General features: G+C 52.3%; 1 protein-coding gene across 5 annotated transcripts in view; it reads left to right on the top strand.

The window, feature by feature from the left end:
- fyb1 (FYN binding protein 1) overlaps nucleotides 1-12,970 on the top strand; it is a 106,045-nt gene that overhangs the window by 18,204 nt on the left and 74,871 nt on the right. For 4 of the 5 annotated variants that reach the window (XM_033018498.1, XM_033018494.1, XM_033018497.1 and 1 more), the window contains exon 2: nucleotides 1,769-2,822. In XM_033018498.1, the coding sequence (XP_032874389.1) occupies nucleotides 1,769-2,822 (1,054 nt within the window). The remainder of the gene's footprint in view (nucleotides 1-1,768; nucleotides 2,823-12,970) is intronic. The other variant, XM_033018495.1, reaches the window with a different exon arrangement.

Genomic DNA, 12,970 nt, shown 5'->3' with positions numbered 1-12,970 from the left:
TACCTCAACAACGCACCACCACACACCACCTCGTGCACTACCCTACACTCGTGGTTTTTAATAAGCATGTTTTTGAAATAATAATTTTTGTCAATAGACGATAGACAATAGGTGCAGGAGTAGGCCATTCGGCCCTTCGAGCCAGCACCGCCATTCAATGTGATCATGGCTGATCATCCCCAATCAGTACCCCGTTCCTGCCTTCTCCCCATATCCCCTGACTCCGCTATTTTTAAGAGCCCTATCTAGCCCTCTAAAGTATCCAGAGAACCTGCCTCCACCGCCCTCTGAGGCAGAGAATTCCACAGACTTACCACTCTCTGTGTGAAAAAGTGTTTCCTCGTCTCTGTTCTAAATGGCTTACCCCTTATTCTTAAACTGTGGCCCCTGGTTCTACTAGCACTATCCCACACACTAGGGACAATTTACAAAAGCCAATTAACCTACAAACCTGCACATCTTTGGAGTGTGGGAGGAAACCGACAAGGTCACAGCAGAACATAATTTATAGTTTATAATTGATCTATAATTTGTTCTTTTGTGATTGTTTTCTGAGTCGATGTGTCAATGATCATGAGGTCATAAGTGATAGGAGTAGAATTAGGCCATTCGGCCCATCAAGTCTTCTCCACCATTCAATCATGGCTGATCTGTCTCTCCCTCCAAACCCCATTCTCCTGCCTTCTCTCCATGACCCCTGACACCCGTACTAATCAAGTATCTATCTATCTCTGCCTTAAAAAATATCCATTGACTTGGCCTCCACAGCCGTCTGTGCCAATGAATTCCACAGATTCACCACCCTCTGGCTAATAAAAAGTGTCTCCGCATCTTCCTAAAGGAACGTCCTTTGATTCAGTGTCTGTAACCTCTGGTCCTAGACTCTCCCACTAGTAGAAACATCCTCTCCACATCCACTCTATCCAGGCCTTTCACTATTCGGTAAGTTTCAATGAGGTCACCCCTCATCCTTCTAAACTCCAGCGAGTACAGGCCCAGTGCCGTCAAACGCTCATCATATGTTAACCTACTACTGACTGGGATCATTCTTGTAAACCCTCTCTCTCCCTCCCTTTTTTCCATTCCTCCTTCCCTTTCTCCCTCCCACCCTCTTTCTCCCTCTCTCCCCCTCCTTCTATCTCTTTCCCTCCTCTCTAAATCTCTTTCCCTCCACCTCCTCCCTCTTTCTCCCTCCCTCCCTCAATTCTCTCACCCCTCCCTCTTCCTTCCTCATTCCACCCCTTCCTCCTTGTCTCGCACTTTTTCCCTCCTTTCCCGCTTTCTCTCACTCTCGCTCTTCCCCCTCCTTCTCTCCCTCCCTCCCTCGCTCTCCCCCCACTTCCCCTCTCCTCTCTCTCTTTCCCTCCGCTCCAACTCTGTCTTTCCCTCCACTTCATCCCTCCACCCTCTTTCACCCTCCATCCCTCTCCCTCCACCGTCTCCCCCCCCCCCCCCCCCCCCCCCCCGCTGATCTTGCAGCCTGCACCAGAGAGTGCAGGAAACGCTGCTGTGGGCGGCTGCATGCTTGCCGAGCCTCTGCTGCAACAGCAGCAGCAGCAGCGTTGCAGGAGCAGCTGCAAAGCCAGCGCTGACCACAGCGAGAGGCGCGCAGGATGCGCCTAGCAACGCCGACAGGAAGCCCAAACCACCGCCCCGCCGCCCTCCTCCAATCCTCGGGCCCCGTCTCTCCCCGAGACGCCCGTCCCCCCCCCCCCCCTCTCTCTCTCTCTCCCTGACGATCACTTCCCTCGCCTTGTCTGTCCCACAGGGCGGCCGCTCGGATGTGAAGGCTCTGTTGGCCAAGTTTAATGACAAGGCCGTGTCGGACCAGCAAGCCCAAGGATCTCCGAAGACGGCTCTCGGCCCACAGCCTCCGCTTTGGAGAAACATGTCTTCCATCGCCAGCAAAGCGGCAGCCTTCGAAAGCCCCTCGGCCCCCAAGTTCCCCCTGAACAGGACAGGCGGCTCCTTCATCGACAGGCCCCCCGCCCCCGTGGCGGAGAAGCCGGCCTTCCTCAAGCCCTCGGCCCTGAAGGCCCATCAGGAGGGGCCACAGAGGGAAGCCAAAGACCCCAAGCCCCCGTTCCCCAAGCCCAGTGTGGTGGCCAAGCACTCCTTCTGCGTCCAGAGGGAGGACAAGGAAGAGAGGCCGGCGCTCGCCAAGTTTGGGTTGAGGTCCACCGCAGCCGCCGAGACTACGCCCAAGGAGAACGCGCCTCGGGAGAACTTCCCCAAACCGTCCTCCTTCTCCAAGAACCCCTTCCTGGTGGCCAATTCTCCGTCCGGGACGGCGGTTGTGGAACGCCCGTCGAAGCCCACCTTCCCCAAGCCCGCCTCCGGGCTGAAGCCGTGGAACGAGTGCGCCAGCCTTCCCAGAGAGAGCGCGGAGAGCGGCAGGAGGGAGGAGGGAGGGGGCGGCGGCAGCAGGCTCGGCGGGGCCTTCCCGCCCAGGCCGATGAAGCCCGCGGGGGAGCCGGCCAAGGTGGGCGGGGCCGAGGAGAAGACAGGGACGGGGGCCTGGCCTGCCGTAGAGGCCAAGGGGGAAGGCCCCAAGCCCTGGGCCCCGAAGACCATCCCTCCCAAACCCAGGCTGGACGATGTTGGCGGGGCCCGGAAGATCGCCAGGCTGCAGGTCACGCTCCCCGGCAAGGCCCCGGGACAGGAGGGCGAGGGGGAGCCGAAGGATCCGAACGCTCCCAAACGCAAGAACCTGCCCGCCATCTGGACGCTCGGAGCCCCACCCCAGAAGCCCAACAGACCCCCCAACGTCAACCTGGACCAATTCCGCAAAGCCCAGGACAAGCCACAGCCCCCAACCCCAGGTACGTGCACGACCTTGGTCCTCTGAGATAGAAACATTGAAAGAAGCAGGTGCAGGAGTAGGCCATTCGGCCCTTCAGCCTCTCATTGAGATATGTCCTCAACCTCACCCTCTCTGTACAGGCCCACCACCAACCTTCTGGCAATGTTTGACCATATGTGTAGCGCAGGTAGACAGGGTGGTCATTGGCCTCCATCAGTCAGAGTATTGAGTCGGGTGGCCAGGTCGCAGTTGTATAAGACGTCGGTGAGGTCGCATTTAGAGTGTTGTGTTCAGTTCTGGGCACCATGTTATAGGAAAGATGTATTCAAGCTGGAAAGGGTGTGGAGAAGATTTACGAGGATGTTGCCAGGACTCGAGGGTCTCAGCTACGGGGAGAGGTTGAGCAGGCTGGGACTTGGAGCGCAGGAGGATGAGGGGTGATCTAATAGAGGTGTATAAAATCATGAGAGGAATAGATCGGGTAGATGCACAGAGTCTCTTGCCCGGAGTAGGGGAATTGAAGACCAGAGGACATAGGGTGAAGGGGAAAAGATTTAGTAGGAATCTGAGGGGGAACTTTTTCGCTCCCTCTCTCTCCTCCCCCATTCTCTCCAACCCCTCTCCCACCCCCCCTCTCTACCCCTCTCCCCCCCTCTACTCCCCCTCCCCCTCTCTCCCCCTCCCACTTCCCCCTGCCCTTTTCTCTCCCTCCTTCTCCCCCTCTCCCCCCACTCTCCCTTCCCCCCTCTTCCCCCCCCCCCCCCCCACTCCCGTGCCCACCACCTCTCCCCTTCCCTTCCCTCTGCCTCCCCCTCCCCCAATTCTCCTGGGTGCCCCCCTCATATTCTCTCCCTCTCCTCGCCAGTCTCCCCCCTCCTTTCCCCCCACCCCCACTCTCACAGATCCAAATCTCCCCCGCAGGGCTGACACAGATAACGTCAGACTTGCCAGCACCGTGCAGCAAGAAACTTAAAGTGACTAAGTAAAGAAAAATTCACCACAGTCTGAAACCGTGTCAAGCAAGCAGACAGTTTCACACTTACTGCTCAAGAACGGAGGGGGGGGGGAGGAAGAGAGAGAGAGAGAGAGAGAGAGAGAGAGAGAGAGAGAACCTCTTTTCAATCACCATCTGTTCTAGGTGAAGTGCTGACTAGTTATTAAAGAAGTTATTAACAATAGACAATAGATAATAGACAATCGACAATAGGTGCAGGAGTAGGCCATTCGGCCCTTTGAGCCAGCACCACCAATCAATGTGATCATGGCTGATCATCCACAATCAGTACCCCGTTCCTGCCTTGTCCCCATAACCCCTGACTCCGTTATTTTTAAGAGCCCTATCTAGCTCTCTCTTGAAAGCATCCAGAGAACCTGCCTCCACCGCCCTCTGAGGCAGAGAATTCCACACTCACCACTCTCTGTGAGAAAAAGTGTTTCCTCGTCTCCGTTCTAAATGGCTTACTCCTTAGTCTTAAACTGTGGCCCCTGATTCTGGATTCCCCCAACATCGGGAACATGTTTCCTGCCTCTAGTGTGTCCAAACCCTTAACAATCTTATATGTTTCAATGAGATACCCTCTCATCCTTCTAAACTCCAGAGTGTACAAGCCCAGCTGCTCCATTCTCTCAGCATATGACAGTCCCGCCATCCCGGAAATTAACCTTGTCATTCATAGACATAGTCATGTCATTAACGCCATTCATAGAGTCATACAGCGTGGAAACAGGCCCTTCGCCCACCAGGTCCATGCAGACCAACACGTCCCATCTACACTAGTCCCACCTGCCCGCGCTTGGCCCGCATCCCTCCAAATCCGTCCTATCCATGTACCTGTCTGATGTTTTAAATGTTGTTAAAGTCCCTGCCTCAACTTCCTCCTCTGGCAGCTCGTTCCATACACCCACCACCCTTTGTTTTAAAAAGTTGTCCCTCAGATTCCTATTAAATCTTAAACCTCACCTCCTTCTCCCCACTCCCGTCCGGCAGAAGGTACAGAAGCTTGAAAGCCCGCACCACCAGACTCAGGAACACCTTCTTCCCCTCTGTTATCAGGCTTCTGAAAGGTCCTTCCATAAGCTAGGGTGCTGTCCGATTCACCTCTACCCCATTGCAGACATTGGACTTTGTCTCTGGAACTGATGTGCTACAATGCTGAGAACTATATTCTGCACTCTGTATCTTCCCCTTTGGACAAAGGCCAGAGATGAAGGGACAAAGGGTGTGAAATAGGGAGAGAAATTGAATGAAATGTGAAGCCAGAGGAAAGGTGAAAGGGGACGGGGGGGGGTGGGGGGGAGGGGAAAGGGGAGATGACAGAGGAGGTAGCTGAGGCAGGAACTATCGCAACGTTTAAGAAACATTTGGACAGGTACGTAGGTGTAGAGGGACATGGGCCAAACGCAGGCAGGTGGGACTAGTGTAGCTTGGGCAAGTTGGTCGGTGTGGGCAAGTTGGGATGAGGGGCCTGTTTCCACGCTGTATCACTCTATGACACTCTACGACACCGCTATTATCACAGTGAATGTTGCTCACCAGAGGTGAACAGTTGTTAAACCTGGGAACTGAAGCAATGGTTCAGATGGCCAACCACTTCCTCTAGGGGCCACCTGTGTCTCTGGGGGAAAAGCGATCTGCCAGCCGCTTAGTTTTCATTTAGTTTATCAGTTTATTGTCACGCGTACCGAGGTACAGCGAAAAGCCTTTGTTCCATGCTAACCAGTCAGCAGAAATATAGTACATGATTACAATTGAGATACAGGATATTGGGAACAATGTTTCGTGCAACATAAAGTTCAGTAAAGTCAGATTAGAGACAGGAGACAAGCTTTTTGTTGCGTGCTCTCCAGCCAGCAGAAAGACTATAGATGATTACAGTCGAGTCGTCCACAGCGTACAGATACAGGACTAAGGGAGTAACGTTTAGTGCAAGATAAAGTCCGATCAAAGATAGTCCGAGGGTCTCCAATGATGGGAGGTCGGAACTGGTCTCTAGTTGGTGATAGGATGGTTCAGTTGCCCGATAACAGCTGGGAAGTCAAGTCAAGTCAAGTCAAGTCAAGAGAGTTTATTGTCGTGTGTCCCAGATAGGACAATGAAATTCTTGCTTTGCTTCAGCACAAGAAACTGTCCCTAAATCTGGAGGTGTGCGTTCGTTTTCACACTTCTGTACCTCTTGCCTCTCCTGGAGAGGGGAAGAGGAAGTGGCTGGGGTGAGACTGGTCCTTGATGATGCTGCTGGCCTTATGCTGAGGCAGCGTGAGGTGTAGATGGAGTCAATGGAAGGGAGGTTGGTTTGTGTGATGGTCTGGGCTGCGTCCACAATTCGCTGCAGTTTCTCGTGGTCTTGGATGGAGCTGTTCCACGAACCGTGCTGTGATGTTTATTTTGTCAACACCATGACTACCTGTCTATTCGAGTTTACCCCAGTCAGTCGAGGCTCCCTCTGTGGTGGAGCGGAAATGACGGCTCGCCTCTGCGTGTGGTTATTGTTCATCGCCACTGTTTGTAACAGACGGCAGACACAAAATGCTTGAGTAACTCAGCTGGACAGGCAGCATCTCTGGAGAGAAGGAATGGGCAGGACCAGACGCACAGCTCCATGTGGATGGAGCTGTCTCTGCTCCAGTTGAGCGGGGAGCCCGTACAACTCTAGGTTCATAAGTTATACGAGCAGAATTAGGCCAGTCGGCCCATCGAGTCTACCCTACCATTCAATCATGGCTGATCTATCTTCACCTCCTAACCCCATTCTCCTGCCTTCTCCCCTGACACCCGTACAAATCCAGAACCTGTCAATCTCCGCCTTAAAATACCCATTGACTTGGCCTCCACAGCCTTCAGTGGCAATGAATGCCACAGATTCACCACCCTCTGGCTAAAGAAATTCCTCCTCATCTCCTTCCTAATGGAACGTCCTTTTATACTGAGTGTGACCTCTGGTCCTAGACTCTCCCACTAGTGGAAACATCCTCTCCACATCCACTCTATCCAGGCCTTTCACTATTCGGTAAGTTTCAATGAGGTCCCCCCTCATCCTTCGAAGCTCCAGCAAGTACAGGCCCAGTGCCGTCAAACGCTCATCATATGTTATCCCCCTCATTCCTGGGAACAAGATGGTACAAGATCATGTGAGGATTAGATAGGGTGAATGCACAGAATCTTTTACCCAGAGTAGGGGAATCAAGAACCAGAGGACATAGGATTAAGGTGAGAGGGGTGAGATTTAATAGGAGCCTGAGGGGCAATGTTTTCACACAGAGGATGGTGGGTTTATGGAACGAGCTGCCGGAGGGGTAGTTGAATGCAGGTACTATCACAATGATTAAGAAACATTTAGACAGGTATATAGGTAGCTGTGCATGACCTAGTTGTAATCATGTATAGCCTTTCCACTCACAATGCTTTCAAGAGAGATAGGGCTCTTAAAAAATAGTGGAGTCAGGGGATATGGGGAGAAGGCAGGAACGGGGTACTGATTGGGGATAATCAGCCATGATCACATTGAATGGCGATGCTGGCTCGAAGGGCCGAATGGCCTACTCCTGCATCTATTGTCTATTGTCTATTGTCACTAGTGACTAATGACAGCTCTTCAGCTGCCTAACCTTCCCCTATTCCGTTTGATTGATTGATTGGAAGGTACAGCATGGAAACAGGCCCTTCGGCCCATCAAGTCCATGCTGACCGTCGATCACCCGTTCACACCGGTTCAAGATGGCGCCCAAGCCTGGCGACTCTCTGCTTGCTGGTCCCAGAAGTGGATCTGCAATCACCCATTACATTCGCGACACTCTTTTATTCCCCTCTTCCTGTATCTGTACACTGTGGACAGCTCGCCAGTAATCACGTACAGTCTTTCCGCTGGCTGGTTAGCACGCAACAAAAAAAGGTTTTTCACTGTACCTTGGTACACGTGATAATTAACTAAACTAAATTCGGACATGTTGGGAGGGATATGGGCCAAACACAGACAGGTTGGGCTAGTGTAGATGTGGGCAAGTTGGGTGGGTGTGGGCAAGTTGGGTGGGTGTGGGCAAGTTGGGTGGGTGTGGGCAAGTTGGGTGGGTGTGGGCAAGTTGGGTGGGTGTGGGCAAGTTGGGTGGGTGTGGGCAAGTTGGGAGGGTGTGGGCAAGTTGGGTGGGTGTGGGCAAGTTGGGCTGGTGTAGGCAAGTTGGGTCGGTGTGGGCAAGTTGGGTGGGTGTGGGCAAGTTGGGTGGGTGTGGGCAAGTTGGGTGGGAGTGGGCAAGTTGGGTGGGAGTAGGCAAGTTGGGTGGGAGTGGGCAAGTTGGGTCAGTGTGGGCAAGTTGGGTGGGAGTGGGCAAGTTGGGTCGGTGTGGGCAAGTTGGGTGGGTGTGGGCAAGTTGGGCTGTTGTGGGCAAGTTGGGCGGGTGTGGGCAAGTTGGGCGGTGTGGGCAAGTTGGGCGGGGTGTGGGGCAAGTTGGGAGGGTTGTGGGCAAGTGGGGGTGGGTGTGGGCAAGTTGGGCGGGTGTGGGCAAGTTGGGCGGGTGTGGGCAAGTTGGGCGGGTGTGGGCAAGTTGGGCGGGTGTGGGCAAGTTGGGAGGGTGTGGGCAAGTTGGGCGGGTGTGGGCAAGTTGGGTCACCGTGGGCAAGTTGGGTCACCGTGGGCAAGTTGGGTCACCGTGGGCAAGTTGGGCTGGTGTAGGCAAGTTGGGTGGGTGTGGGCAAGTTGGGTGGGTGTGGGCAAGTTGGGTGGGTGTGGGCAAGTTGGGTGGGTGTGGGCAAGTTGGGTGGGTGTGGGCAAGTTGGGCTGTTGTGGGCAAGTTGGGCTGTTGTGGGCAAGTTGGGTGGGTGTGGGCAAGTTGGGTGGGTGTGGGCAAGTTGGGTGGGTGTGGGCAAGTTGGGTGGGTGTGGGCAAGTTGGGTGGGTGTGGGCAAGTTGGGTGGGTGTGGGCAAGTTGGGTGGGTGTGGGCAAGTTGGGTGGGTGTGGGCAAGTTGGGTGGGTGTGGGCAAGTTGGGCTGTTGTGGGCAAGTTGGGCTGTTGTGGGCAAGTTGGGCGAGTGTGGGCAAGTTGGGCTGTTGTGGGCAAGTTGGGCTGTTGTGGGCAAGTTGGGTGGGTGTGGGCAAGTTGGGCTGTTGTGGGCAAGTTGGGTGGGTGTGGGCAAGTTGGGTGGGTGTGGGCAAGTTGGGTGGGGGTGGGCAGGTTGGGTGGGTGTGGGCAAGTTGGGCTGTTGTGGGCAAGTTGGGCTGTTGTGGGCAAGTTGGGCGTGTGTGGGCAAGTTGGGCGAGTGTGGGCAAGTTGGGTTAATTGGCTTTGTGTAAATGTACCTTGTCCCTATTGTGGGATTGCGTTAGTGTGCAGGGATCGCTGGTCGGTGCGGACACGATTGGCTGAAAGGTTTGTTTCCGCGATGTATCTCCAAACTAAAATATAGAACAGTTTGAATTTAAAAAGATGAGTGGGGAACGTCATTGAAACTTACCGGATAGCAAAAGGCTTGGTTGGAATGGATGTGGAGAGGATGTTTCCACAAGTGGGAGAATCTAGTACCAGAGGCCACAGCCTCAGAATAAAAGGACATACCTTTAGAAAGGAGATGAGGAGGAAGTTCTTTAGCCAGAGGGTGGTGAATCTGTGGAATTCATTGCCACAGACGGCTTTGGGGGCCAAGTCATTGTGTATTTTTAAGGCATAGATAGATAGTGTCTTGATTTGTACTGGTGTCAGGGGTTATGGGGAGAAGGCAGGTTGAGCGGGAAAATAGATCAGCCATGATTGAATGGTGGAGTATACTTGATGGGCTGAATGGCCTAATTCTGCTCCTATTTCTTCTGAACGGTCCTTCCATAAGATAGGGTGCTGTCCGATTCACCTCTACCCCATTGCGGACATTGGACGTTGTCTCTGGAACTGATGCGCTACAATGCTGAGAACTAAATTCTGCACCCTGTATCTTCCCCTTTGCTCTACCTATTGTACTGGAGTTTGACTTGGTTGTATTAATGTGTAGTGTTACCTGATATGCGTGCAAAGCAGAGCCTTTCACTGTACCTCAGTATACGTGACAATAATAAGCCTAAACCTACAGCACGGGAACAGGCCCATCGGCCCACAATGTCCGTGCCGAACATGCTGCCAAGACTGCATATCTGCCTGCACGTGATCCATATCCCTCCATTCCCTGCATATCCGTGTTCCGATCCACGAGCCTCTTAAATTCCACTACCGTCTCTGTCTCATATTGTCAGAAGTGAAAGCAGACCATGAAAAGTCAGAACCTCTTGACTATTTTGATCTCGACATAAATAGACGTCCTTACTTTCACCATCTGACAGCGAGTTGCAAGCAGACTTAGTGATAAGAGATACAGAGGGCCACATTTGTCCACACACTCAGGCCGAAATACTCCAGTGATCTCGTACGCACATGACCATCTCTCTATCACGCTCACTCAAATACCACATCCAGAGAGCAGTGCTGAACTACTATCTGCCTCATTGGTGACCCTCGGGCTATCCTTGATCGGACTTTAGACACAAAATGCTGGATTAACTCAGCGGGACAGGCAGCATCACTGGAGAGAGGGAATGGGTGACGTTTTGGGTCGAGGCCCTCCTTCAGACTGATCTTGGTCTATCGTGATCGAACTTTGCTAGCTTTGCCTTGCACGAAACGTTATTCCCTTATCATGTATCTGTACACTGTAAATGGGTCGATTGTAATCATGTATTGTCTTTCCGCTGACTGGCTAGCGCGCAACAAAAGCTTTTCGCGGTACCTCGGTACACGTGACAATAAACTAAACTGAAACGAAGGTTTCCCACACCCACAGAGCTGGAAAGCAGCATCACAGAGTGGTCAAAAAGACTTTTGGCACATTTGAGTCTAGATGTTGGGAGGTCATGTGTAGGAAGGAACTACAGATGCTGGTTTACACTGAAGATAGACACAAAATACTGGGGCAACTCTGTGGGTCAGGCAGCATCTCTGGAGAGAAGGAAGAGGCGATGTTTCAGGTCAAGACCCTTCTTCAGAGTTGTGTTTAGTTTAGTTCAGTTTAGTTTTATTGACACATGCACCGAGGTACAGTGAGAATCTTTGTTGCGTGCTATCCAGTCAGCGGAAAGACTATACGTGATTGCAATAGATTTGTCCACAGTGTACAGATACAGGATAAAGGGAGCAATATTTAATGCAAAATAAAGTCCATAAGACAGCGAGGCCACATTTAGAGTATTGGGTTCAGTTCTGGGCACCATGTCATAGGAAAGATGTTGTCTAGCTGGAATTGGGTGAAGGGAAGATTTACGAAGATGTTGCCAGGACTCAAGATTCAAGAGAGTTTATTGTCATGTGTCCGAGATAGGACAATGAATTTTTTGCTTTGCTTCAGCTCAACAGAATATAGTAGGCATGAATAAATACAGAACAGATCAGTGTCCATATACCATTGAATGTATATATACACACATAATTAAACAGATAAAGTGCAATGGGCTATTCATGTTCAGGGTTTTGTTTGAGTTGAGTTTAATAGCCTGATAGCTGTGGGGAAGTAGTTATTCCTGAACCTGGATGTTGCAGATTTCAGGCTCCTGTACCTTCTACCTGAAGGCAGCGGGGAGATGAGTGTGTGGCCAGGATGGTGTGGATCCTTGATGATGCTGGCACCCTTTTGAGGCAGCGACTGTGATGGATCCCCTCGATGGTAGGGAGGTCAGAGCCGGTGATGGACTGGGCAGTGTTTATTACTTTTTGTAGTCTTTTCTGCTCCTGGGCGCTCAAGTTACCGAACCAAGCCACGATGCAACCGGTCAGCATGCTCTCTACTGTGCACCTGTAGAAGTTCGAGAGAGTCCTCCTTGACATACCGACTCTCCGTAATCTTCTCAGCAAGTAGGGGCGCTGATGTGCTTTCTTTATAATTGCATCAGTATTCTGGGACCAGGAGAGATCTTCAGAAATGTGCACGCCCAGGAATTTAAAGCTCTTGACCCTTTCCACCATCGACCCGTTGATATAAACGGGACTGTGGGTCCCCATCCTACCCCTTCCAAAGTTCACAATCAGTTCCTTGGTTTTGCGGGTGTTGAGGGCCAGTTTATTGTGCTGGCACCATTTGGTCAGTCGGTCGATCTCTTTTCTATACTCTGACTCATCCCCATCAGTGATACGTCCCACAACAGTGGTGTCGTCAGCGAACCTGATGATGCGAGGGCCTGAGTTATAGGAAGAGGTTGGGCAGGCTAGGACTTGGAGCAGGAGGATGAAGGGCGATCTTATAGAGGTGTACAAAATCATGAGAGGAATAGATCGGTTAAATGCACAGAATCTTTTGCCCAGAGTATGGGAATCGAGAACCAGAGGACATAGGAAAGATTTAATTGGAACTTGAAGAGCAACCTTTTCACTCAGAGGGTGGTGGGTGTAGGGAACGAGCTGCCAGAGGAGGTAGTTGAGGCTGGGACTATCACAGTGTTTAAGAAACATTTAGACAGGTACATGGATAGGACAGATTTAGAGGGATATGGGTAAAATGCAGGCAGGTAGGACCAGTTGGGCCGAAGGGCCTATTTCCACGCTGTATCACTCTATGACGACTGTGTGATAAGGGATTAAAAGATCAGACTCAAAAAGCTGGAGTAACTCAGCGGATCTGGCAGCATCTCTGGAGAAAAAGACTAGGTGACTTTTCGGGTCGAGACCCTTTTCAGTTGGGCCGAAGGGTCTGTTTCCACATTGTATGACTCGATGACTCTCAATGAATCACCTGCAGGCAGATGAGACATTTCCATCACGCCTAACAGGATCCCACCACCAGCCACATCCTCCCATCTCCACCCCTTTCCGCCTTCCGCAGAGACCGTTCCCTCCGCAACTCCCTGGTCAACTCGTCCCTTCCCACCCAAACCACCGCCTCCCCAGGTACTTCCCCCTGCATCCGCAGAAGACGCAACACCTGTCCCTTTAACTCCATCCAGGGATCCCAGAAGTCCTTCCGGGTGAGACAGAGGTTTGCTTGCATCTCCTCCAACCTCGTCTGCTGCATCAGGTGTTCCCTGATGTGACCTCCTGCACATCGGCGAGACCAAGCGTAGTCTCGGCGACCGTTTCACCGAGTATATGCGCTCGGACCGTCAAGGCCTACTGGATCTCCCGGTTGCTAAACAATTAAACTCCCCCTCCCTTTCCCACACTGACCTTTCTG

This window comes from Amblyraja radiata, chromosome 3, assembly GCF_010909765.2.
Source record: "Amblyraja radiata isolate CabotCenter1 chromosome 3, sAmbRad1.1.pri, whole genome shotgun sequence".
In the NCBI taxonomy this organism is placed as follows: domain Eukaryota; kingdom Metazoa; phylum Chordata; class Chondrichthyes; order Rajiformes; family Rajidae; genus Amblyraja; species Amblyraja radiata.
The sequence above is the reverse complement of the archived record's forward strand: the minus strand, read 5'-3'. Positions and strand labels throughout refer to the sequence as shown.